Raw genomic sequence first — 22,348 nt, forward strand, 5'->3', positions numbered from 1 at the left:
TCATTTCACTCCCTTCTTCCCCCAACTGCAGCACAGGGGGGCAGGGACTGGGAGATGGGGGCTTCAGTCAGTCCCTTGCAAGTTGGTTTCCTTCTCAGCCAGGGGGGAGGGCATTCATTCTACACCCTCCCCCTGCTGCACCGTGGGGTCTCACCCACAGGAGATCGTCCTCCGTGAACTCCTCCAACGTGAATCCTTTCCCCAGGGCTTTACCTATTCACCTGCTGCCCTGGCGTGGGTCACAGCTATGGGTGCAGTCATCAATCACAATGTCTCTCAGTCCCAGTCCTCTGTGGGGTCACCAGCCTCCCCCAGCAAACCTGTTCTGGTGCAAATCTCTCTCTCACTTGTCTCTGTGTCTCTGTTTCTCCTCATGGCTGCAAGTGCTGGCAGGGGCTTGTTCCAATGTAGGGTCACAGCATCTCTGTGTCTCCACCTGCTCCATCCAGCCTGGAGCCCCTCCACAGTCTGCAGGTGGGGGCTCGGCCTTTTCCATGGGTTTCTCCAGGGGCTGCAGGGGCATCTTTCTCTCCGGCACCTGGGCCGCCTCCTCCCCTGCCCTGTCCCGGCCTTGGTGTCTGCACAGCTCGGTACATCTTCTCGCTCCCTTCTCCGGTGGCAAAATGCAGCTGCTTTTGGGTTGTTTTCTCCTCTGTGTGATTCTCAGAGGCGCTCGACTGTCTCTCAGGCAGCAACTTTGGCCTTGAATTGCTCGTTGTTTATAGTTTAGTCTGGCAGAAAACTCTAACTGCTGCTTAAAGAAACCGTCTCAGCAGCACAGCCTCACCAAACTGACACAGCTACTTTATGTCCTTGAGAGTCAGTTTTTCTGTAACAAGGGGATAAACGATGTATCGGTGGTGGATGCCATCCCGCCCTCGAATCCTTGTTCCCAGAGATAGTGTGAGACTGTCACAAGTAAGTCCTTTGTTATGAAAAAGAAAGGAAAAGACACAGACTCTCTTGTCCTTCCCAAGCCGTTAGTTCCCAGAGCTGCTTCCCATAACTACACTGCATAACTACACTACCTGTATATCGTGATCCTGTACCCTCACATCAACTGTGATTCATAACAGCTCAGTTACAGAGGTTAACATAGTTTAACTGCCTACTGGTTTGATTAACAAATTGCTTATACAAGGTTTATTACAACTACCACAACTAATACACCCAGTGAACTTCGGGCCTGGCCTTGGTGTCTGCGCAGCTGGTTGCTTCTTCTCGGTCCCTTCTCTGGTGGCAAAATGCCTCTGCCTGCAGGTTGTTTTGTGTCTGAGCTCAAATGGTCGCTGCTTGGGGACAAACTGTGTGTTTTGGTTTAGTGTGGCAAGTTTCTGGCAGAGGAGGGAGGGCTGCAGGGGTGGCTTCTGCAAGCAGCAGCTAGAAGCTTGCCCTAGGCCCGACAGAGTCAACACCAGCTGACTGAGGGCCGGACCTGACGCTGATCAAGGCCCAGCACACGAGTCATATCCCGAGCCTCTGTAAATCATATTTAAGAGGGAAAACAGCGCAAGCAGCTGCTTTTTGCCAACAGAGAAGAGAGTGAGATGTGAGAAACTGTGCAGACACCAAGGCCAGTGAAGGACAGGGGCAGGAGGTACTCCAGGCACTGGAGAGAGAGAGATCGATCCCCTTGCAGTATGTGGAGAAGACGTGGTTCAAGTGAAATCAAAACATGTTAAACTTTGTACACATGAAACAGATTGAGTTACAGTTTATGTCAGAGCTTTGGCAACAGAGGCATGGCTTTCCTAAGCAGGGCAACTCTGTGTGTGTGTGTCCATGGAAAGCAGGAGTGGCGGGACAGGGTGCCTTTTCTCCATGTAAAGCCTAGAATAACTGGGAAAGGGCCCTCCCCAGGAACCATTCCTGATGTCACTGGGTTACTGGGGCATGATGCCATGGTGCTGCACAAGGCTGTGCCATGGTGGAGCTCTTGGGGATGCTGGGAACCTCCTCACCTGTGGTGCTGGCACCAACACCCTGGTGTAGTGCCCAGCGAGGTCTCTGCTTGGCCACGGGCTGGCCCAGGGCCAGCAGTGCTGGCAAACAGGTTGCCCAGTGAGGATCCTGGTTTGCCCAGGGCTTGCACTGGGATGCTGTACTGGGTTGCCCATTAAGGGCACTGGGGATTGTCCAGGGAAAGGATGAAGTGGCCCAGAAAAGGCTTTAGGTTACATGGAATCTGCAGTGGGTTGCCCATTGAGGGCACTGGGTTCCTATCAGAGAATCTCTGCAGTCGGAAGGGCCCCATAAGGCTTCATGAGTACAACTGCCTGCTCCTTACAAGACAACCAAAGACTAAACCATATCACTAACAGCTGCCCAACAGCTGTACCTGCTTGCCCAGCGAGGGCAAGAAGTGGTGCAGGAGAGGAACTAGGATGTCACAGGAAGGTATTTTCTTGCCCAGGGGTCTCACTGGGTTGCCAGTGGAGAGCCCTGGGTTGCACAATGGCCGCATCCTGTTGCCCTGGCAGCTGCAGGGAGTGTTCCAGGGAACAATCGGGTTGCTGAGCACCCTGCGCCCGTGGCAACGGCCCACTGCTCCTGTGTCACTGACGGCACCGGGCCCCTGGCAGTGCTGCCACAGAGCTCGGCAGTGCAGCAGCGAGTTCAGCATCTCCACGAGCACTCCAAAACCCCAGAATGGAGCTGCTCGGCTCTCCCTTGAGGACTACATACACCCACCCAAGATCAACACCCCGCAACTTTCTGCCTCCTATCAGCACAGCCTCCAGCCTTCAGAATCGCTTCCCTTCCTCCCCCTTGCCTAACAGCTTCAGCTCCCCCTGGATGCCCAGAGTGGCCAAACCCACTGTGGGTCCCTCTTCCAAAAGCTCTCAGAAGCTAACCCCCAGAGAGGCACTTCCTCCCATCTCCCACCAAACAGCCCTCTTCACCAGATACACTCCTGGCGACTGGTACAGGTCCAAACTGACCAACTACAACAGGTCAGAGACTGTCCGGCACACTGCAGAGTGTCTGACAGCTGACAGCTCCCGCTTGATGCAAGATAAATACCAGCAGACACGGAAAACCCAGGGAGAAACCACCAAAACACTGGGACAGCGTGTCAATGACATCATATTTTGGAAGTCAGAGCTGCGCCACGAGCAGGAGAAGATGATCGAGGAGACCAACGCTCTGGCAGACATGAAGGGCCGGCTGGAGAGAGCCTTGGCCAACACGGAGGCCCCTCTCCAGGTAAGCGTTCTGTCCCGGGGGCTGCAAGCTGTAGCCTGCTGCCGACACATCTGCAGCTGTTCAAATGTCTCAGTAAGCTTCACTGCAGCTCTGGAACAGTTGAGTTACAAAAGCTGGTAACAAAGAAATGCCTTGATACCTGCTGCATCCCCTGTCAGCACACGCTGAGCACATCAGAGCAGCACTTGGTGAAGCCAATGTTTCCAGAAGCGCTCTACCCACAGCCCCGGCTCTGAAGACAAAAGCCCAGGTCTTCCTATGAGGCCCTGGCGAGGTCAGCGTCAAGCCTGACCCTGAGCTGGGCTGGCACCAGGGGCACATGTGCTCCCTCATGGTGCTGCAATGCTGCCATGGCAGCTCAGCAACTCGCTGCTGATGCCCTGGGCCCTTTTCTCCCCTGCTGTCACCTCTGTGCCCACCTTTCTTCCTTCAATTGATGTGGGGACCATCCCTATCTGGAAGCCTGTCCCTGCAGCCAGCAGTGATGGTGTGTCCCCAACAGGTCACCCAGGAGTGTCTGCTTCATCGGGAGAAGCGGATGGGCATCGACCTGGTCTGTGATGATGTGGAGAAACAGCTCTTTGTGGTAAGTCTGGCAACGCAGATCAGGCGTTCCAGGGACTTGTACCTAAGCTGCTCTAAGAGGCTTTTGCAGCCCTGTTCCCTCACTGGCTCCTGGTGAGGCGGGATGGTCACATCCAGAGAGGAGTTGTCAATGGCTGGATGTCCAGAGGGAGATGTGTGAAAAGTGGTGTCCCCCAGGGGTCTGTACTGGGACCAGCATTAATTAATATCTTCATCAATGCCATTGACAAGGAGGCCGCAGCAGGACTGCTGCTCTGTTTGCTTAGGCAATGTATTTAACCGCAATCCTAAAACCATGCCCCCCTCTGCCTGCCTTTGTATAGCCTGCTGTAAGCTCTTGCAAGCAGGGCAAGAGCTGGCAGGACAGATGGGATCCTAACGCAGGGAATGGCAAAATACAGTCGCTGCAAAGGCATCGTGGAGCTGGGAAGGGAATTGTAGCCCTGGGAGTGTGAAGCCACCACTCCCTTGGAACAGTTTTTCTTATCAGTTGGGCTTTAAACTATGAAAAGATGAAAATGTATTTTGGGAAAATAATCCGAGCTGCCACGTCCATAACGGCTGTTTGGCTTTTCAGTATTTGGGACCCATTCTGGGTGTCCTTTTCAGCTGGCTCCTGCAGGCAGAAGGGCTGCAAAATGACTGGGTTTGAGTACGAACCACCTGGGGCATCAGAAATGGGAGGGATGTGTGCTGAAGGGAGCTGAAAGCAAGAGATGCTTGCCTTTGGTGGAGCTGAATGTTGTGAGAAATGGTGGGGACTGGCACCAAAGTCAAGGCCACCTGCTCTTGTCCCACATGGATCAGGTTTCTCCTGGGGAGGAAAGCATTTTGGAAGCCAACAGGGCAAATGCTGATGGGGAATGGGGATGAGTGTGCGCAGGGCAATTGAGCCCAGATGCTGATGGGCTGGTGTTTTGCCTCTGCCCAGGAACTGGACATCATCAGGTCATGCCAAGAGAGGATGCGACGGCACCTGGAGCAGGCAGAAGCCCAGCTGGTGTAAGGAGGAGCTCCTTATCCCCTGCTGTGGGGCCGAAAGGCACTTGCCTTTGTTATGAGCTGCCCAAGGGGTGCTGCAGGGAAGCAGCATGGGGAGGAAAGCGTTGCACCCCTCCATCCCCTGTGATGGTGGCTGTTTGTGTGTTGAAGGTCCAACAGGCTGGCCCAGCACGATGTGGAGAGAGACCTGGCCAACAAGCAGGCAGCTCACCGCATCGACCAGCAGTGCCACCAGCTGAGGAACAGCTCTACCGGCATCAGCTACTTCCGAGGGGTCGAGCGCGTGGATGCCACGTGAGTGCCCGCCGGGCTTCCCGTCCCCAGCATGCGCGGTGCCTGTCCCTGGCAGGGAGCTGCTCTTCCCCAGCTCGCTGTAAGCACGTGTGTCTCTGCATGGCACGTCCATCCCGCTGGGAGACCCCCGCCTCAGAGGGGACCTTTGGCTCCGCTCCCCATAAAGGGAGAGCAACTCCTGGCTTGGAGCGGGACGCCGAACATCGGGCGGGCAAAACCGACTCCCACCCAGGTCAGCATTCTGTCAGGGCTCAGAGATCAGCCTGGAAATGAATGCAGCCCAGCACCTCTGCACAGCTCATGCAAACACACATTTGATGTCTGTTTCCAAGATGTCTCAGTGCTTGCCTGCATGCTCGTCATTGATGTCAAGTCTGGGGAGTTCATCCCTGCATACAGAGGGCCTGGCAGGGAGCCAAAATGACACAGAAGATAAAGAGACCATGGTCCTAGGATAGAGTTCAGCTGCTTTTGGGGGCCAGGAATTCAGCTTGGGCGTGGCAGTAAAGGAACAGTGACCTGAACCAGCCCTTGCAGAGAAATGCCCAGAGTGGCAAAGGGCTGAGGAGTAAATCCGCTCATGCAGGCACATGTGGTTTATGGAGGGGCAGAGATTGATTCCATTTTTCTGATGTTTGAATAATTATCTGTAGTAGAGCTTGGACATATTTAGCCAGGCAAATGAATTGCAAAGGATTGATGCCAAAATTCAGAGGCGGGTAAAATGTGTGGCAGATCAGCATGTTTGAAGTGGACCTTCTGTGGTCTCTAACGTCTTTTGCTGACCTTGTTCTGGGCTGCTGCACAGGCGTGAACTTCCTCATGAATACAGACAGGGAGTTGACTATTATCTAGTGCTCACTTGGTTTAGTATCAAGCTGAGGTCTGATGAAAATCTCTGTTTTCCTGGGGGAATTTGGTTTGTCCGAGCTTTTGTAAGTGTCCCAGTTTTCTCTATGACTATGTCATGGTTTGATAAGCGTTATCAATCCAGTGGTGTCCAGATGTCTCCCTTCCCCACGGCCAAATGATTTACCCTACTTTCAGTCCCTGCTGCTCCCTGGCAGGGTCTGTGCCCTCAGCAGCACGGGCTTAGCAGGGACCTCTCCTTTCCTCTCCGCTGTCTGCCAGGATCTCAGTGCCAGAGTCATGGGCCAAGTTCACAGACAAGAACATCCTGCACTCCCAGAGCGAACGGGCAGCCTCTGCCCAGCTGCGGGACAGCATTGAGAACCTGCTGGTGGGGACAGACAATCAGATGCGACAGCAGTTCCACTGCGTGAACTGCGCCTTCACCCACCGCATTGCAGAGACGGCTGATGCCAAGAGGAAGATTCAGGCCCAGCTGAGCAAGGTAGCCTGAAGCTCTCCCTTTGGCTGGGACACTGCTCGGAAACCTCTGCTGTGACAGCAAGGGCAGAGAGAGGCTTTTCCCTCAAGAGACACAGCTGATGGATCTGTGCCTCTGTTTGTGGCAGAGCGACAGGAGTCTGAGCCCATGTATCCAACTTGGGGTTTATTGCAGACAGAGGGAAAGGGAAATGATGTGGTCACTTGAGAATGTAGTTTTTAACTGATGCACACGTGTCTCTCTCCTGGCAGACACTGCAGGAAATCTTCCATCTGGAGAGGAGCATCGAAGCCATTCAAAAAGCCATTCGGGACAAAGGGTTTCCCTTGAAAGTGGCTCAGACCCGGCTGGACAAACGCATCCGCAGACCAAAGATGGAGCTGTGCCGGGACCCTGCCCAGCTCCGGTAAGTGCCCAGAGTGCCCAGCAGCAGCCTGTGAGGCAACCCTGAACCTCACACCTCCTGGAAGCCTGACATGGGCATGAGGCTATGTGAAGGCGCTCAAAGACAGTTGACTCCCAACCCCTGGGCCTGTTCATCCCTCTGAGGGGACTGTTAACAGGGTGTTTTGTTGTTTTCCAGCCTTGTCAACGAGGTCTGTGAACTTGATGAGACAATCCAGAGCCTTCAGCAGCGGCTGAGAGACAGCGAGGACGTGCTGCAAAGGCTGGTTCATAACAAGTCTGTCTTGGAGCACGACCTGGTGGTGAAATCCAACTCCCTCTTCATTGACCAGGAGAAGTGCCTGGCGATGCGCAAGACCTGTCCCAGCACAGTGCGGCTGCTGGGGTATGTTCAGGCTGGGCTCAGCTGCACTCACAGCAACTGAGATATTCCCAGTTTGGTTCAAATGCCTTCCCAGTTTTCTGGAGATGGTTTGACAATAAATGATTAGACTTTTTGTGTTACACAGTCTACCAGGAGTATTTGTTTTCCCCTTTATTTTTTTCCTTTCCACTGCTCTTTCCCAGTGTGCCAGAAAGGAGCTGAAAATACCCCATCAGTGACTAAGAGCAAATGCAGCCACAGGTGTTGATCCCTACCCTTTCAGGCTGCAATTTTAGGAGTAAGTCTGATGTGGAATAACCACCAAGGGAAGTCAAGCTAGTTGTGAGAGTACTTAGCTGTTGCCATCCCTAATGGATTTTAATGCTGCAGCAGAAGAAACACAGAATCCCAGAATGCCAAGGTTGGAAGAGACCTTTGAAGATCATTGAGTCCAACCATTCCCATCCTATGCTAAACCAGATCCCTAAGTACCTCATCCACCCTTTTTTTGAACACATCCAGGGAAGGTGACTCAACCCCCTCCCTGGGCAGCCTGTTCCAATATCCAATCTGACCCTGCCCTGGCACAGCTTCATGCCATTTCCCCTTGTTCTATGTTCTGTCACCTGGCTGAAGGGACACCTCCCTTCAGGTAGTTGTAGGTGGTGATAAGGTCTCCCCTCAGCCTCCTCTTCTCCAATCTAAACATCCCCAGCTCCCTCAGCCGTTCCTGATATGATTTGCCCTCCAGCCCCTTCCCCAGCCTGGTTGCCCTTCTCTGCACTTGCTCAAGGACCTCAGTGTCCTTTTCATGGCGGGGAGCCCAGAACTGCACCCAGTACTCAAGGTGTGGCCTCACCAATGCCGAGCACAGGGGCACAATCACCTCCCCAGACCTACTGGCCACACTGTTTTTGATACAAGCCAAGATGCCATTGGCTTTCTTGGCCGCCCGGGCACACTGCTGGCTCATATTCAGCCTGGTGTCACCCAACACCCCCAGGTCCTTCTCTGCCTGACAGCTCTCCAGCCAACCTCCCCCAGCCTGTAGCGTTGCATGGGGTTGTTCTGTCCCATGTGCAGCACTCTACACTTGGCCTTGTGTAGACTTCATGACCAACTTCATCCCGTTGGTCTCAGCCCATCGGTCCAGTCTGTTCAGATCCCTCTGAAGAGCCTCCCTACCCTCAGGCAGATCAACACTTCCTCCCAGCTTAGTGTCATCTACAAACTCACTGAGGGAGCATTCAATCCCTTCATCCAGGTCAGTGATAAATACGTTGAACAAGACTGGACCCAGGACTGAGCCCTGGGGGTGCCACTCGTGACCGGCCTCCAGCTGGATTTGGTTCCATTCACCCTTTGGGCCCGGCCATCCAGCCAGTTTTTAACCCAGTTGAAGGTCCACCTGTCCAGGCCAGTGGCAGCCAGTTTCTCAGTCAGAATGCTGTGAGAAACCCTGTCAAAGGCTTTACTGAAGACCAGGCAGACACATCCACAGCCTTCCCCTCGTCCATGTCATGGAAGGTGATCAGGTTAGTTTGACAGGGTTTAGCTTTTGTAACCCCATGTTGACTGGGCCTGATCCCCTGGCCATCACGCATGAGCTGCATGACAGCTCCCAGGATGACTTTCTTCATGATCTTCCCTGGGACTGAGGTCAGACTGACAGGCCTGTAGATCCCTGGATCCTCCCCTCGACCCTTCTTGTCTATGGGTGTAACATCTGTCAGTCTCCAGTTGAGTGCAACTTCCCCAGTCAGCCAGGATTGCTGATAGATGATGGAAAGGGGTTTGGCAAGCACAGCTGCCAGCTCTTCTGCAGATCTTCTATTCCTGGTCTGATTTTGGCTGGAATGGAATTAATTTTCATATTGGTGTCACTATAATTCTGTGGTTTGGATTGATAAGCAAAAAACTCTATATTAGCATGCCAGTTCCCTGCTGAGCAGGGCTTGCACAGCATCAAGGCCTTTTTTCTAATTCTGATCCAGAAATAAGTCAACTGGGAGTGCACAAGTACCTAGAAGAGGACAGAGCAGTCCCAGTTGAACATAACTGACCAATGGGATCATCCTTACTGTATGACCACAGGAGTGAGCCCACTGTTGTGTTGCACTTGGTGTCTACAAAGGTGGCCTGGTTTCTTTCTAGCAGCGGGTGGAATGCTGTGTTTGGGAGTTCAGGTGACAACAGTGCTGATAACACAGGGATGATTTCACTGTGTGCAACCATTCAAGGACCTTTCAGTTGTTCATGCTGCTCTGCTAACGAAAGGGTGGTGGGCACCCAGGAAGCTGGGAAGGAACACAGCCAGGACAGGTGATCCAACATGGTCAAAGTGGGTCTTCCATGTCAATTACATCATGCTCAGCAGATGACGAGAGGCTGGTGGGAGGAAGAGGCTACCCCTCCAGGACACGTGGCTTTGGGCACTGTCTAGTTTCAGGACAGCTCTGAGCTGTGAGGTCTGAGCTGTGCGGTTCATCAAGAAGCTGCATTGTGCATCACCAGTTTTGTATATTTTGCTACAAAGTCCTACTGTTGTTTCTCTCTCTCTGCTGTCCCAGTAAACTGTTCTTATCCCAATTCAAAAGGATTGGGTTGTTTTGGTTTCCTTTTCCCTCCCTTTCCCCTTCCTCAATTTCCAAACACATCCTCTTAGAGAGGGAACACCTGTGTGGTGCTTGGCTGGAGCGAAACCACAACAGGTTCCAGCACAACAGCAAATCTGCAGCTTTGAAGGTCAGAGGCTGAGAGACCCAGGGCATCTTTAGCCTGGGGAATAGAGGCTGAGGGAAAGCCCACTTCGTTCTGTGTGGAAAGAACATAAGAAAGTCTATGTGAAACTGTGACTTTGAAGGTCAGAGTGGACATGAGGATAAAGAAATGTCACTCTAAGGGTAGTGCTGTGGTGCTAGAAGTCACTCAGAGGAAGTGTGGATGAGTTGGCAGCTTTGTGTTTCCAGCATCAGCTGGTGAGGAGGGAAAGACAGCAGTACAGGCAGGGACATCAGGGAGTGAAATCAAAGTGGGGAACGGGGTGTGGTTGCCTGCAGTCTGTAGGTGAACTAGACAAGGCAAGGGGAAGTGTGGGATGGGCTGTGGTGCAGATGGCCAAGGGTGCTGGGCAGGCTGAAATGGTCTGATAGGAATGAGGTCTTTACCCCTTGGCTATAGCTGATGTCCCTGCCACAGAGGCTTCAGAGGAGACACATTGTCCTCATGGCCATAAAGCATCATTGCCTCCTTGCACCCACCTAAAGAGAGGCCACCATGTGTAATAACCCTATGCTTCCCTTGGTGTCACACTCCCCACATCCCATGGAAGAGCCCTGAGACACAGGTGAGGGTCAGGATCTCCCTGCCCAGGGGCTGGGGGTCAGCACTTGGCATTTCTGTTTCATCAGACCAATCCAGGGTGTCATCAGCATCAGAGCTGCCTGTGCTTTGCCTGTGTTTGTCTATAGTTGTCTATTCTGTTGAGCCCATGGAGAGGTTCTGCCAGCAATGGCTCCCAGTGGGGCCTGTTAATGCTTCAAGGTGCTTTGGGCATTACTCCTGACTTGAACTTCTGGAGACATTCCTTCACTGTCCTCTTGGTGTCTGAGGTCTGTGGACTCAGAAGAAAAGGCACCATGGGGCTCATTAGCATCCAGAAAGCCCTTACAAGCATGGTTCTTCAAGTAACATTCATTATAAAACTCAAGACTTCTACAACTACTTGGATTTTAGTTGGGTCCTTAGTGGTTCCTTAGATTTCAAAGGAATTTCCCCTGGAGGACCTTTTTTCAGCCTGTCCAAGTCACCCTGCAGAGCCTTCCTGCCTTCCAGCAGATCAACACTCACACACTTTGATGCCATCTGCAAATTTACTGAGGGTCCAATTGATCCCCTCAGCCAGATCATTATGAAGATACTAAAGAGAACTGGCCCCAGCACTGAGCCCTGGGGAACACCATGTGTGACCTGCTGCCAACTGGATTTAACTCCCTTCACCACAACTGGTCGGGTCTGGCTGTACAGCCAGTTTCTAACCCAGCAAAGACTATACACATCTAATCCATGGGCAGCTAGTTCTTCCAGCAGGATGCTGTGGGAGACAGTGATGAAGGTGTCACTGAAGTCCAGGTAGACCACATCCACAGCCTTCCCCACATCCAAAGAGCAGGTCACCTTGTCACAGAAAAACATCAGTTTGGTCAAGCACGATCTGCCTTTCCTAAACCCAGTCTGACTGGGCCTGATCCCCTGGGTGCCTGCATGTGTTACGTGATGGGACTCAAGATGATTTGTTCCATCACCTTCCCCAGCACTGAGGTCAGGCTGACAGGCATTTTGTTCCCTGGGAACCTCTTACTGGCCCTTCTTGTAGATGGGTGTCACATGTGCCAGTTTCCAGTCAGGTAGAGCCACCCTGGTCAGCCACGACTGCTGGTAAATAAGGGAAAGTGGCTTGGGGAGCACTTCTGCCAGCTCCCTCAGTACCCTCAGGTGTATCCTATCCGGACCCATTGACTTGTACAGATCTAAGTGGCTGAGCAGGTCACTTACCAATTCCCCTGGGATTATGAGAGCTTCGGTCCGATTCACATCTCCATTTTTCCACGCAGGGGTCTGGGAATCAGGACACAACTGGTCTTACTGCTAAAGACTGTGGAAAAAAAGGCACTAAGTTCCTCAGCCTTTTCTTCACCCTCTATTACATTGGTCCCCCTGAGTCGAATAAACGTTCGAGATTCTCACTGTCACTCCATTTGTCATTAATATATTTATATAATTATTATGAATTATCAATATTGATATTGATAATAATATTAACATTGGTATTAATATTTATACTTAATATTAATTAATATATAAAAGAACTATTATTTATACCAGTAATATTGTTATTCATGTATTTATAGAACTATTAAGAAAAGGAGGGACAGGGAGAATCCAAAATCTTTATTGTAGATCACCAAAAAAAATTAGCAAGGGCTGAAAAAGTTTCCTAGCCAGAAACCCTCCAAGGTAGCCCACTAGCATGTCCAGTAACCTTGGGGGTCAGGGCTTTCCTAACCACTGGAATGGTCTGAAGAGTCCCTGGTGTCATTTTGTGGCTCTACTAGTGTCCCCCTTTAAAAATTCTAAACATACAGCAATAGCTCCCAAATAAATCTATGAAGGATGAATGATGTTCCTGGGCTGAAACCTCCCCAGGTAGCCCACTAGCAGCCCTAGGAACATTGGGGCTCAGGGCTTTCCTAGAAGAGGGAGCAGCCCTAAGATTGCCTGACTTCATTTCCAAACTCTACAAGAGCCCACCTTTGAAACTGAGAAACGTCCAGGAATAGCTCCCAAACAAATTGGTGTCAGGGCTGAAAAAGGTTTGTGGCCTGAAACCTCCCCAGGTAGTAGAGTAGCAGTACAGCAAACCTTGAGGCTCAGAGCATTCCTAGCCAAGGCAACAGCCTTTAGAGTGCCTGATGTCATTTTTCCGTCTACCAGCAATCACCTTCGGCAGTGCTAAACCTCCAGCAACAGGTCTGTAACAAGAGGAGCGAGGGCTGAAGGATTTTCTTGGCATGAACCCTCATCAGTGTTCAGATGTGAAACACAAGGAATCTTGGTGCTCAGATCGTTCCTTGCCAAGGGAACTCTCCTAACATTGCCTGACGCCTCCTCAAGGCTCTACCAGCATCCTCCTTCAAAACTTCTAACCTTCCAGCAACACCTCCCAAACAAAACAGCAAGAGTTTAAAGATATTATTGCCCTGAATGCTCCTCAGGGAGTGGACAAGCAGCCCCAGTAACGTTTAGGATCAGGGCATTGCTAACCAAGGGAGAGGTCCTAAGATTGCCTGATGTTTTTGGGCTCCACCAGTGTCCACAGTTGAAACTCCTACATGTCCAGCAATAGCTCCTAAGGAAAAGGGGTGAGGGCTGAAAGATGTTCCTGGCTTGAAATCTCCCTGGTTAGCCCACTAGCAGCCCCAGAAATCTTGGGGCTCAGGTCTCTCCTTACCAAGACAATGTTCTAACAGTGCCTGACATCATTTTCAGGCTCTCCCAGTGTCCAACTTTGAAAGATCTGTACGTCCAGACATAGTTCCCCAAAAAAGGGATGAGGGCAAAGCACAGTCCTGGCCTGAAATCTCCGTAGATAACCTACTAGCAGCATGAGAAACCTTAAGGTAACCTTCCCAGGTATCCCACAAAACACCCCAAAACTAAACAGGTACTGAATACAAGAAGACCAATCACCCTGGGGTAGGCATCTGAGCATGTGAGGCTGAGGATCTGGGGGATTTCACAGCAGAACTGGTCACCAGCATTGCCCTCGCTGAGGGGGAGGGAACATGTATTGGTTGTGAGCAGCACAGCATGGAGAAACCCACTGCAGCTCCCGTGTGTCTGAAAAGGGCAGGAAGAGGAAGTGGGGAATGAAGCTGCCATGGGACATTCTCTGCCTCTTTGCAGGAAGCCCTGTGCAAGGAGAACAAGGCAGTGAGAACTTGGGGCAAAAAGGTCTATCTTTTTTGATATCTAGGATCTTGTCTGGATTGTGGATTCCACTTCCCCCAGCTGCAGAGCAGAGCTTTGTAGATTTGTTTTTCCTAATTTTGTTCTTGTGAAACTCCAAGAAATGCCCAAATGCTCACTTAAACCCCTTCCTTTCACAGGGGGAATAGTCCCCTCCCTGTCCCTGCCTGAGGGTCCTGTCTCATGTGGAGAGAAGGAAAGGGGATTCTCCTGTCCAGCTCTGGTTTGATCAGGAGAGAGGAATCTGCTGGACAGAAGGATTTTTCCTCAGCCACGGCAGGGAACATCAGAGATGAGATCACAGAATGATCCCCATGAGGGCTGAGGCACCAGAGGGAGCCTAGAAGAACTGTTCTTCTCCTGCTGAGCTGGCCAGGCTCCTGGGATGGAGGGAGCTCATGACAACACAGCAGCGCTGCAGAGAGACAGCTCTGCCCAGGAGCAGCTCCTCTGCCAAGCACACAGGGCTGGGGACACTGCCTGTAGGCAACAAGGGGAGACCTGTGAGGCTGAGAGAGCTGATGGATGCTGAGAGCTCACTGGAGGAGAAATCTGCACAGCCTCTGCCTGGTATGTCTGTGGGTGCAGGGCAATGCAGGTTCTGTTCTTGGAGGGATCTCCTAAACCTGGGACATGGGACAGTGTGTGGGGTCTGTCAGGAGGACAGGTTCTCTATAGGACCAGAAAGTGCTGCCTGGAAGGGATGCCCTTGTGCCCCATCAGAGGGACAGGGCAGGACAGCTGTCTTCTCCTGGGCCCAGGGCTGTCCTTGCAAGCAGGGTCCCTGCAACCCAAAAACTGTGTGCTGGGGCAGGGTCTCTGCTGCTGCCAGGGTCAGCACTCAGCCTGCCTGCTGGGCTTCCAGCAGCAACGCTGCAGACAGAAGCTGTGGGTGGAAATTGTAACCCATGGAAGGACAGTATAAGGTTCTTCTGCTGTCCAAGTGAGCTGTGTAGGACAGGTTTGATCCCAGCTGCAGCTGATCCCTGGGAATTTCCCAGTGAGTTTTCATTAACACCAGGGATGCATTTTCCACTCCAGGTAAAGAGATTTTGCATTGAATTTTTGGGTAGTGTGGGCTGGGTGGGAAGTGGGAGCTGAGCTTTTCTTGGTAACTTTGCAGCAGGCAGTGCAAACTCATTGATCATTAGGACTTGTCAGAGCATCTCCTGAGCCCTGCACACACAGAGGTTCCCTGGGGCAGTGCCCTGATACCAGGAAGGGTCTGCAGAGCAGAGCTGAGCACAGGGCAGGATGGATGAGTTCTGAGAGCACAGAGCAGGAGGTGACATGGGCAAAGAGACGCAGCTGCAGGGACAGCTCCAGGCAGCAGAGACATTGTCAGGGAGGGAGAAGGAGCTGCTCCCAGAAATGCCTTGGCAGTGAGGATTTGGGACCTCCCTGACATCCCCAGCAGTGCTTACACTTTCTCAAACTGATCCCCTGGTTTCTGCCATTCAGAACAAACTCTGCACTCAGAGTTCCAGTGTTACAGGCTGAGTTTTCTCCTTGGCAACCCAACCCCCAGTGACTAAAAACCCCTGAGTGCCTGTCTGTCTGTCTGTCCCTGTCCTTCCAGCCTTGCCTGGACTATTTCTCACTGTTTCCCCTCCTGTCCTTGCTGCCTTTGTCCCACCATTACTGCGGCTTTGGGCATTTCCATTGTTGGGCCTCTGGGCACTGTACTGACCCTCACTTCAGGACCCCCATCTGTAGGACTTGAACTTCCAGGGGGCTCCTGCTGGGCTGCAGCTGCCTCCCACAATGGCACCGCTCTCCCAGGGACTCTTGTGCCCAGAGAGGAGCCCCATGCAGGAGACATCTCGGCACAGAGGCCATGGCAATGCCACTCATCACCTGTGTGTGGGCAGCTGCACTGAGCCCTGTGTGTCCCTGGCTGGGAGCAGGAGCTGGGATCCTCCTTGGGTAGGATGAGACCACAGGAGGGCTTTGGAGCTCTGCCCTGTGGAGACTGGATTCCTCAGCTCTCTTTGGGGTCCAGTTTCTTCTACGGGAAACAGCAGGGTGTGATCACAGAGCGTCCAGCACAGGGCAGCTGAGAGCAGGGCTGATGGACAGAGCAGCTCTCCCCACTCTGCACTCAGGGGAAGGTTTCACTGGCACTGCACAGCAATGTCAGGGAGTTCTGACAGAAGAAACACTCCTCAGCTCATTCCTCTCCACAGGGGAATTAGTCTGAGATCACACCATCCTTCTATTTACTGACTGCTGCCAGGCAGGACTGGGTTCTCGAGAGCCCACAGCCAACCCTCCTCCCAGCAGTGGCACGTTTAAGCCAGCACAAAGCAGACCTCCCAAAAGGGAACTGACAAAATTCTTCTTGAATACAGAGAGTTAATCTAAGGGTGTTCCCTATGTAGTTTTCCTCAGAGAAGATTTCCCTAACTTTTCATGGTTCCTTTTCTTCCTTGGACAGGTCTCCACACTTAACAGCAGCAGATATCCAACAGCAGCTCCATCAGCCAGTTCCTCCTCCTGGCCTTTGCAGACACACGGGAGCTGCAGCTCCTGCACTTCTGCCTCTTCCTGGGCATCTACCTGGCTGCTCTCCTGGGCAATGGCCTCATCATCATCACCATAGCCTGTGACCACCACCTCCACACCCCCATGTACTTCTTCCTCCTCAACCTCGCTGTTACTGACCTTGGCTTCATCTCCACCACTGTTCCCAAATCCATGGCCAATTCCTTGTGGGACACCAGGGCCATTTCCTACACAGGATGTGTGGCTCAACCCCTTTTCTTTTCATTTTTGATTGTCACAGAGTACTTTGTCCTCACTGTCATGGCCTATGACCGCTACGTTGCCATCTGCCACCCCCTGCACTACGAAACCCTCCTGGGCAGCAGAGCTTGTGTCCACATGGCAGCAGCTGCCTGGGCCAGTGGGTTTCTCCATGCTGTGCTGCACACAGCCAACACATTTTCACTCCCCCTGTGCCATGGCAATGCCCTTGACCAGTTCTTCTGTGAAATCCCCCAGATCCTCAAGCTCTCCTGCTCAGATGCCTACCTCAGGGAGATTGCAGTCATTGTGGTCACTGTATGTTTTGCTTTTGGGTGTTTTGTGTTCATTGTGGTGTCCTATGTGCAGATCTTCAGGGCTGTGCTGAGGATCCCCTCGCAGCAGGGACGGCACAAAGCCTTTTCCACCTGCCTCCCTCACCTGGCCGTGGTCTCCCTGTTTCTCAGTACTGCCGTGTTTGCCAACCTGAAGCCCCCCTCCATCTCCTCTCTATTTCTGGACCTGGTTTTGTCATTTCTTTACTCAATGTTTCCACCAGCAGTGAACCCCCTCATCTACAGCATGAGGAACCAGGAGCTCGAGGATGCCATGTGGAAACTGAGGACTGGATGTTTCTAAGCAGCTCATCTTCTGCACATTGCTGGCCATGGTAACTCATGTTAGGATCAGTCTGTATCTAGTGGGTTTATTAGTTGTTAGGGTTTTTTTACTCAGTTTGTCTAAGCTTTAATAACATCACCCATGTTCATTCCACTCCATATGCAGGTTCTCGTGGTGGTGTTCGACTCAGACATGGAAGCAGAAGAAATATTCACCTTCCCCTCTACCTGCATTAATGCCAGTCTGTCTCATTCATTTCCATCATTCAGGTGTTTCCACATCTCCTGATCATACAGCCATTCCTAAGGACATCTTTTCTGCAGATCAGATGAATTCCAGCAGTTCTCAACAGGTTTCCACCTCCACATGCTCTTTGGTCATTCAGATGCTGCTCAGCTCTCTGGTTTATACTTTGAGCTTCAGAGAGTTGGAAAACGTCTTGTCTTTCAGAAGTCCAATGAACTGTTCTGTCAGTGGTTCAGTGTGTTGATAAGTGACCTTTCTATGTATCTGATTGAAACTGTTCTGGGAGAGAATCTCCTTTGAAAGCTGACCCCCTTCACACGCTGCTTGGCTGTATCAGGCTGCTGAGGAGAGAGATTTCATGGTCATTAAACTGGATCATGTTTAACTGCTGTTCATTGTCAGAGAAACCTGACTGTGCCTGTGAGCACAGATGATGCCAGGAAAAGTGTTGGGAGTCCCAGGAGGGAACTGCTGGGCTTGGGGAAGAGCAAGGTTCTCCAGACAGGGTTGGGTCCCAAGAGACTGCTTTTCCTGCCTGTCCAGATCCCTGTAGGAGACAGATATCCCTCACAGAATGCTGCTGTCACTTCTTCTATCAACTGAGCCATAGCAGAAAATACCTGTGACTAGAAAAAGGTCCTCCATGGGAAATTCCCTTGAAATCTTCATCAATAAGGACCTAATGATAATCCAATTAGTTGTAGATGTCTTGAGTTTTTTAAATGAAAGGGACTCTCTCTAAGACTTTGTTTATGCTTGGGAGGAGAGGTGGGAATGAATAGAGAGAAAAGTAAATCAAAACCTAGACATTTTTGCTTACAGTTCCAGACCACAGAAACGCCAACATGCAAATTAATTCCACCCCAGCCAAAATAATGTCAGGAGAAGATCTCTTCTCATTGAAATATTTCTGTTCATCAAATCCCAGAGTTTCTCAAGGTCTGTTTGCAGGGAAGCTCCACTTTGTTTACAGTTCATGTGTGCTTGCAGATGGCTCTCCAACTGCTGGTGCCTCTAACAAAAAATGACAGCACTAGGTGTTAAAGAACCTGGGACTCTTGCTGGACGTTCAGCATGTTCGAGGGTCAATGAAGGTAGAGCCCAAAAATGACATCAGGTATTTTTAGGACCGTTCTTGTGGCTAGGAATGCCCTGAGGTCCAAGTTTACTGGTGCTCCTAGCGCAGTACTTGGGAAGGGTTCAGGGCAGGAGCATCTTTCATCCCTCGCACCTTTTGTTTGGGATGTGTTGCTGTACATTTAGCAAGGTCAAAGTTGGTCAATAGTACAGCCTGAAAATGACATCAGGCACTGTTAGGATGATTTCATTGTCTATGACAGCACTGAGCTGCAAGAGTACTGGGTCCTAAGGTTACTGGGCCTGCTAGTGGCCTACCCTGGGAGGCTTCAGGCCAGAAAGATCACTAGTCCCCCGTAACTTTTGTTTGGGAGCTAGTGATGGATGTTTAGCAGTTTCAAAACTAGAAGCCGGTAGAGCTGAAAACTGATGTCTAGCACTGCTATCACCATTCCATTGTCTATAAAAGCCCCAAGCCCCAACATTACTGGGGCATCTTTTGGGCTCCCTAGGGAGGTTTCCAGGAAGAAGATCTTTAGGCCCTTGCACCTTTTGACTGGGAGCTATAGCTAGATGCTTAGCATTGCTGAAGGTGGATGCTGTTAGAGCCAGAAAATATCATCAGGTCTTGTTACGACCGTTCACTTAGGCAAGGAAAGCCCTGATCCCCAAGGGTGCTGCGGCTCCCAGTGGGCTACCTAGGCAGCTTTCAGGTCAGGAACATCAGTCATCCTTTGAGCCTTTCATTTGTACACCATTAGTGGACATTTAGCAGTTTTAAAGAGGGAGGCTGTTAGAGCCTGAAAATAACATCAGACAATGTTAGGACTGTTACCTTGGTAAGGACAGACCCGAGTCTCAAGGCTACTGGAGAATCTGGCAGGCTACCTACTGGGGTTTGAGGGCAGGAACATATTTCAGCCCTCTAATTTTTCGGGGCTGGGGCGGGGCGGGGGGTGATATTTATTGCTGGAGGTTTAGCAGTTTTGAAGCTGGATGCTGTTAGAGTTAGAAAATGAAGTCAGGCACTATTAGGGCCATTCTGTTGTCTTTGAAAGACGTGAGCCCCAAGGCTACTGGGTCTGCTAGTGGGCTACCTGGGGAGGTTTCAGGCCAGGAGAATTACTAGGCCCTCACAACTCTTGTTTGGGAGCTATTGCTGGATGTTGAGCAGGGTCAAATGTGGATGCTGGTAGAGTCTGAAAATGACATCAGGCACTGTTAGGACTGTTCTCCTAACAAGCAAATCCCAATTCCCAAGGTTACTAGGGTAGCTAGTTGGCTACCCGGGGAGGTTTCATTCCAAGGAACTTTTTTCAGCTCTCTCACTTTTTGTTTGGGAGCTATTGCTGGATGTTTAGCAGTTCAGAACTTGGACGCTGGTAGAGCCTGAAAATTACAACAGCCACTCTTAGGACTTATCTTCATAAGGACAGTCATCAGTCCCAAGGTTCCTGGGAGTGCTAGTGGGCTACCTGGGGTGGTTTCAGGACAGGAACATCTTTCTACCCTCAAACCTCTTCTTTAGGAGCTATTGCTGGACCTTTATTTGTTTTAAATACGGAGATCAGGCATAGTTAGGACCATTCCCTTGGCCAGGAAAGCCCTGAGCACAAAGGTTACTGCAGCCTCTAGTAGCCTCCTGGGGAGGTTTCAGGCCAGGAACATCTGTCAGCACTCAAAGCTTTTGTTTGGAGCTGTACCGGTTTTCATGGTGGACGCTGGTAGAGCCTGAAAATGATAACAGGAGCTTTGGGGATCATTCCCTTGGGTAAGAATCACAGGACCACAGAATCACAGAACATTAGGAGTTGGAAGGGACCTCAAAAGATCATCTAGTCCAAACTCCCCTGCCAGAGCAGGATCACCTAGATTAAATCACACAGGAACACATCCAGGCAGGTTTGAATGTCTCCAGAGAAGGAGACTCCACAGCCTCTCTGGGCAGTCTGTCCCAGGGCTCCATCACCCTCACAGTGAGAAAGTTTCTCCTTACATTCACGTGGAACTTCCCCTGCTCCAGCTTGCACCCGTTGCCCCTTGTCCTATCGCTGGCCATCACTGAGAAGAGCCTGGCTCTGTCCTCCTGACTCTCACCCTTTACGTATTTCTAAACATGAATAAGGTCACCCCTCCCTCTCTTCTTCTCAAAACTAAAGAGGCCCAGCTCCCTCAGCCTTTCCTCGTAAGGAAGATGTTCTACTCCCTTAACCATCTTGCTGGCCCTGTGCTGGACTCCTTCAAGGAGTTCTCTGTCCTTCTTGAACTGAGGGGCCCAGAACTGGACCCAACATTCCAGATGCAGTCTCTCCAGGGCATAGGAGAGGGGGTAAAGGACCTCTCTTGACTTACAAATCACACACTTGCTAGTCCCTCGTAGTGGCACCCCAGGATGCCATTGGCCCTCGCAGGCGGGAAGGCACCCTGTTGGCTCATGGTCATGCTGCCCCCATGTCCCTCTCACCTCAGCTGCTCCCCATCAGGCCAGTCCCCAACCTATACTGGTAGATGGGGGTGTTCTTCCCCCGATGCAAGACCTTACACTTGCCCTTATTAAATCTCACTAAACTTCTCCCCACAAGTAGTAGTACCAAGAACAACTCCAAATATACAAAAGAGTTGTGAGGCAGTCACATTCCTGCCCTGCTGTCATGCACTGGGGAGCTGGAAGAACCTTTGTGAAGTTTGACCCAAATGAAGTTAACCCTGATGAAGTTTGTGGGTTATACTGAACTCAGTGGGGATACAGACACTGGGGAAGGGGCTGCCATCTGGTGGGAAGACATGGAATAAAGAATGGGTAAGGTGAAGTGTGGGGTCTAGGAGCTGGGAAAGTATAATCCAGGAGTGCAGCACCGACTGGGATCCACCTGGCTGGAGAAGAGCTCTGTGGGAAGGGACCTGGGGGTTCTTGTGAACAAGCAGCTCACTAGGAATAAACAGAGAAGTGCTGAGGCAAACGACTCCCAGGTGCATCAGCATGGGGATCACCTGCAGACATAAAGAAGTCACTGTCCCACTCTACTCAGCACTTGACAGGCCACGCCTGGGGTACTGGGTGAAGTTATGGCCAGGCTGGAGAAGGTCCAGAGAGGAGCCACAAAGATGACCCAAGGCCTGGGCAGCCTGCCATCTGAGGAAAGGCTGAGGAAGCTGCTTTTGTTCAGCCTTCAGAAAACAAGGAGACCTCATCAACAGGTCCCAGTACTTACAGGCTGTCTACAAAGAAGGAGAGACTCCTGTTTTTTGAAGGACTCACAAGAAATAGCTGAGCAATAATGGGTGCAAGTTCCTCCTGGAGACATTCCCACAGGACACAGGGAAAATCTTTTACCCTGAGAACAAGCAGCCTTTGGCATAATCTCCCATGGGAAGTGATGGATTCCCCAACATCAGAGGTTTATAAGATTCAGTGGGATAGAACGCAGGGCCAGCTGGTCTGTGTAGTGCTTTTCTTGAGATTCAGCAGAAAATGTTGGACCAAATGACCTTTCAGTTCCCTTCCAACCTGGTAATCCATGACTCTGTGATTCTATTAATATCATCACTGTCCTCTAGAAGCCTTCTGGAGTGGTTGAACACTCCTATATTGACCCTCAGGAAGCTGCAACTGTGGTTCTCTTCCAAGACAAGTAGAGCTGGATTGTGATAACATGAGGCTTCTTCCAGTGGACTACTGCAATGTCATTTAGAAAGGAATATTTTGCTTTTGTTTCTTATTTCTCACCTTCTTTAACACCTACTGCTGTCATTTTGTTAGAGGCGCCACAAGTTGGACAGCCATGTGCACACATGGACTGATAACAAAATGGAGATGCCCTTCAAACAGGCCTTGAGAAGCTCTGTGGTTTGAGGAACAGGAACATCAAGAAGGTTTCCTACCAGAAGAGATCTCCTCCTCCTGACCTCTTATTTTGGCTGGG

At 51.2% G+C, this 22,348-nt stretch overlaps 2 protein-coding genes across 2 annotated transcripts; both read left to right on the plus strand.

The window, feature by feature from the left end:
- Nucleotides 1–2,649: 2,649 nt before the first annotated feature.
- LOC311199341 (tektin-3-like) lies at nt 2,650–7,269 on the plus strand (the record flags this gene model as incomplete). The annotated part of the gene is made up of 7 exons (XM_084273422.1): nt 2,650–3,207; nt 3,710–3,793; nt 4,724–4,794; nt 4,945–5,088; nt 6,220–6,442; nt 6,691–6,845; nt 7,023–7,269. The coding sequence occupies 7 exons, from the start codon at nt 2,650–2,652 to the stop codon at nt 7,267–7,269; spliced, it is 1,482 nt and encodes a 493-aa protein (XP_084129548.1).
- Nucleotides 7,270–13,372: 6,103 nt separating this feature from the next.
- Nucleotides 13,373–17,120, plus strand: LOC311199342 (olfactory receptor 14A16-like; the record flags this gene model as incomplete). Its single annotated transcript, XM_084273423.1, has 2 exons — nt 13,373–13,387; nt 16,191–17,120. The coding sequence occupies 2 exons, from the start codon at nt 13,373–13,375 to the stop codon at nt 17,118–17,120; spliced, it is 945 nt and encodes a 314-aa protein (XP_084129549.1).
- Between the last annotated feature and the right edge of the window lie 5,228 nt (nt 17,121–22,348).

This window comes from Gallinula chloropus (genome assembly GCF_964237585.1).
Source record: "Gallinula chloropus genome assembly, chromosome: 20".
NCBI lineage: Eukaryota > Metazoa > Chordata > Aves > Gruiformes > Rallidae > Gallinula > Gallinula chloropus.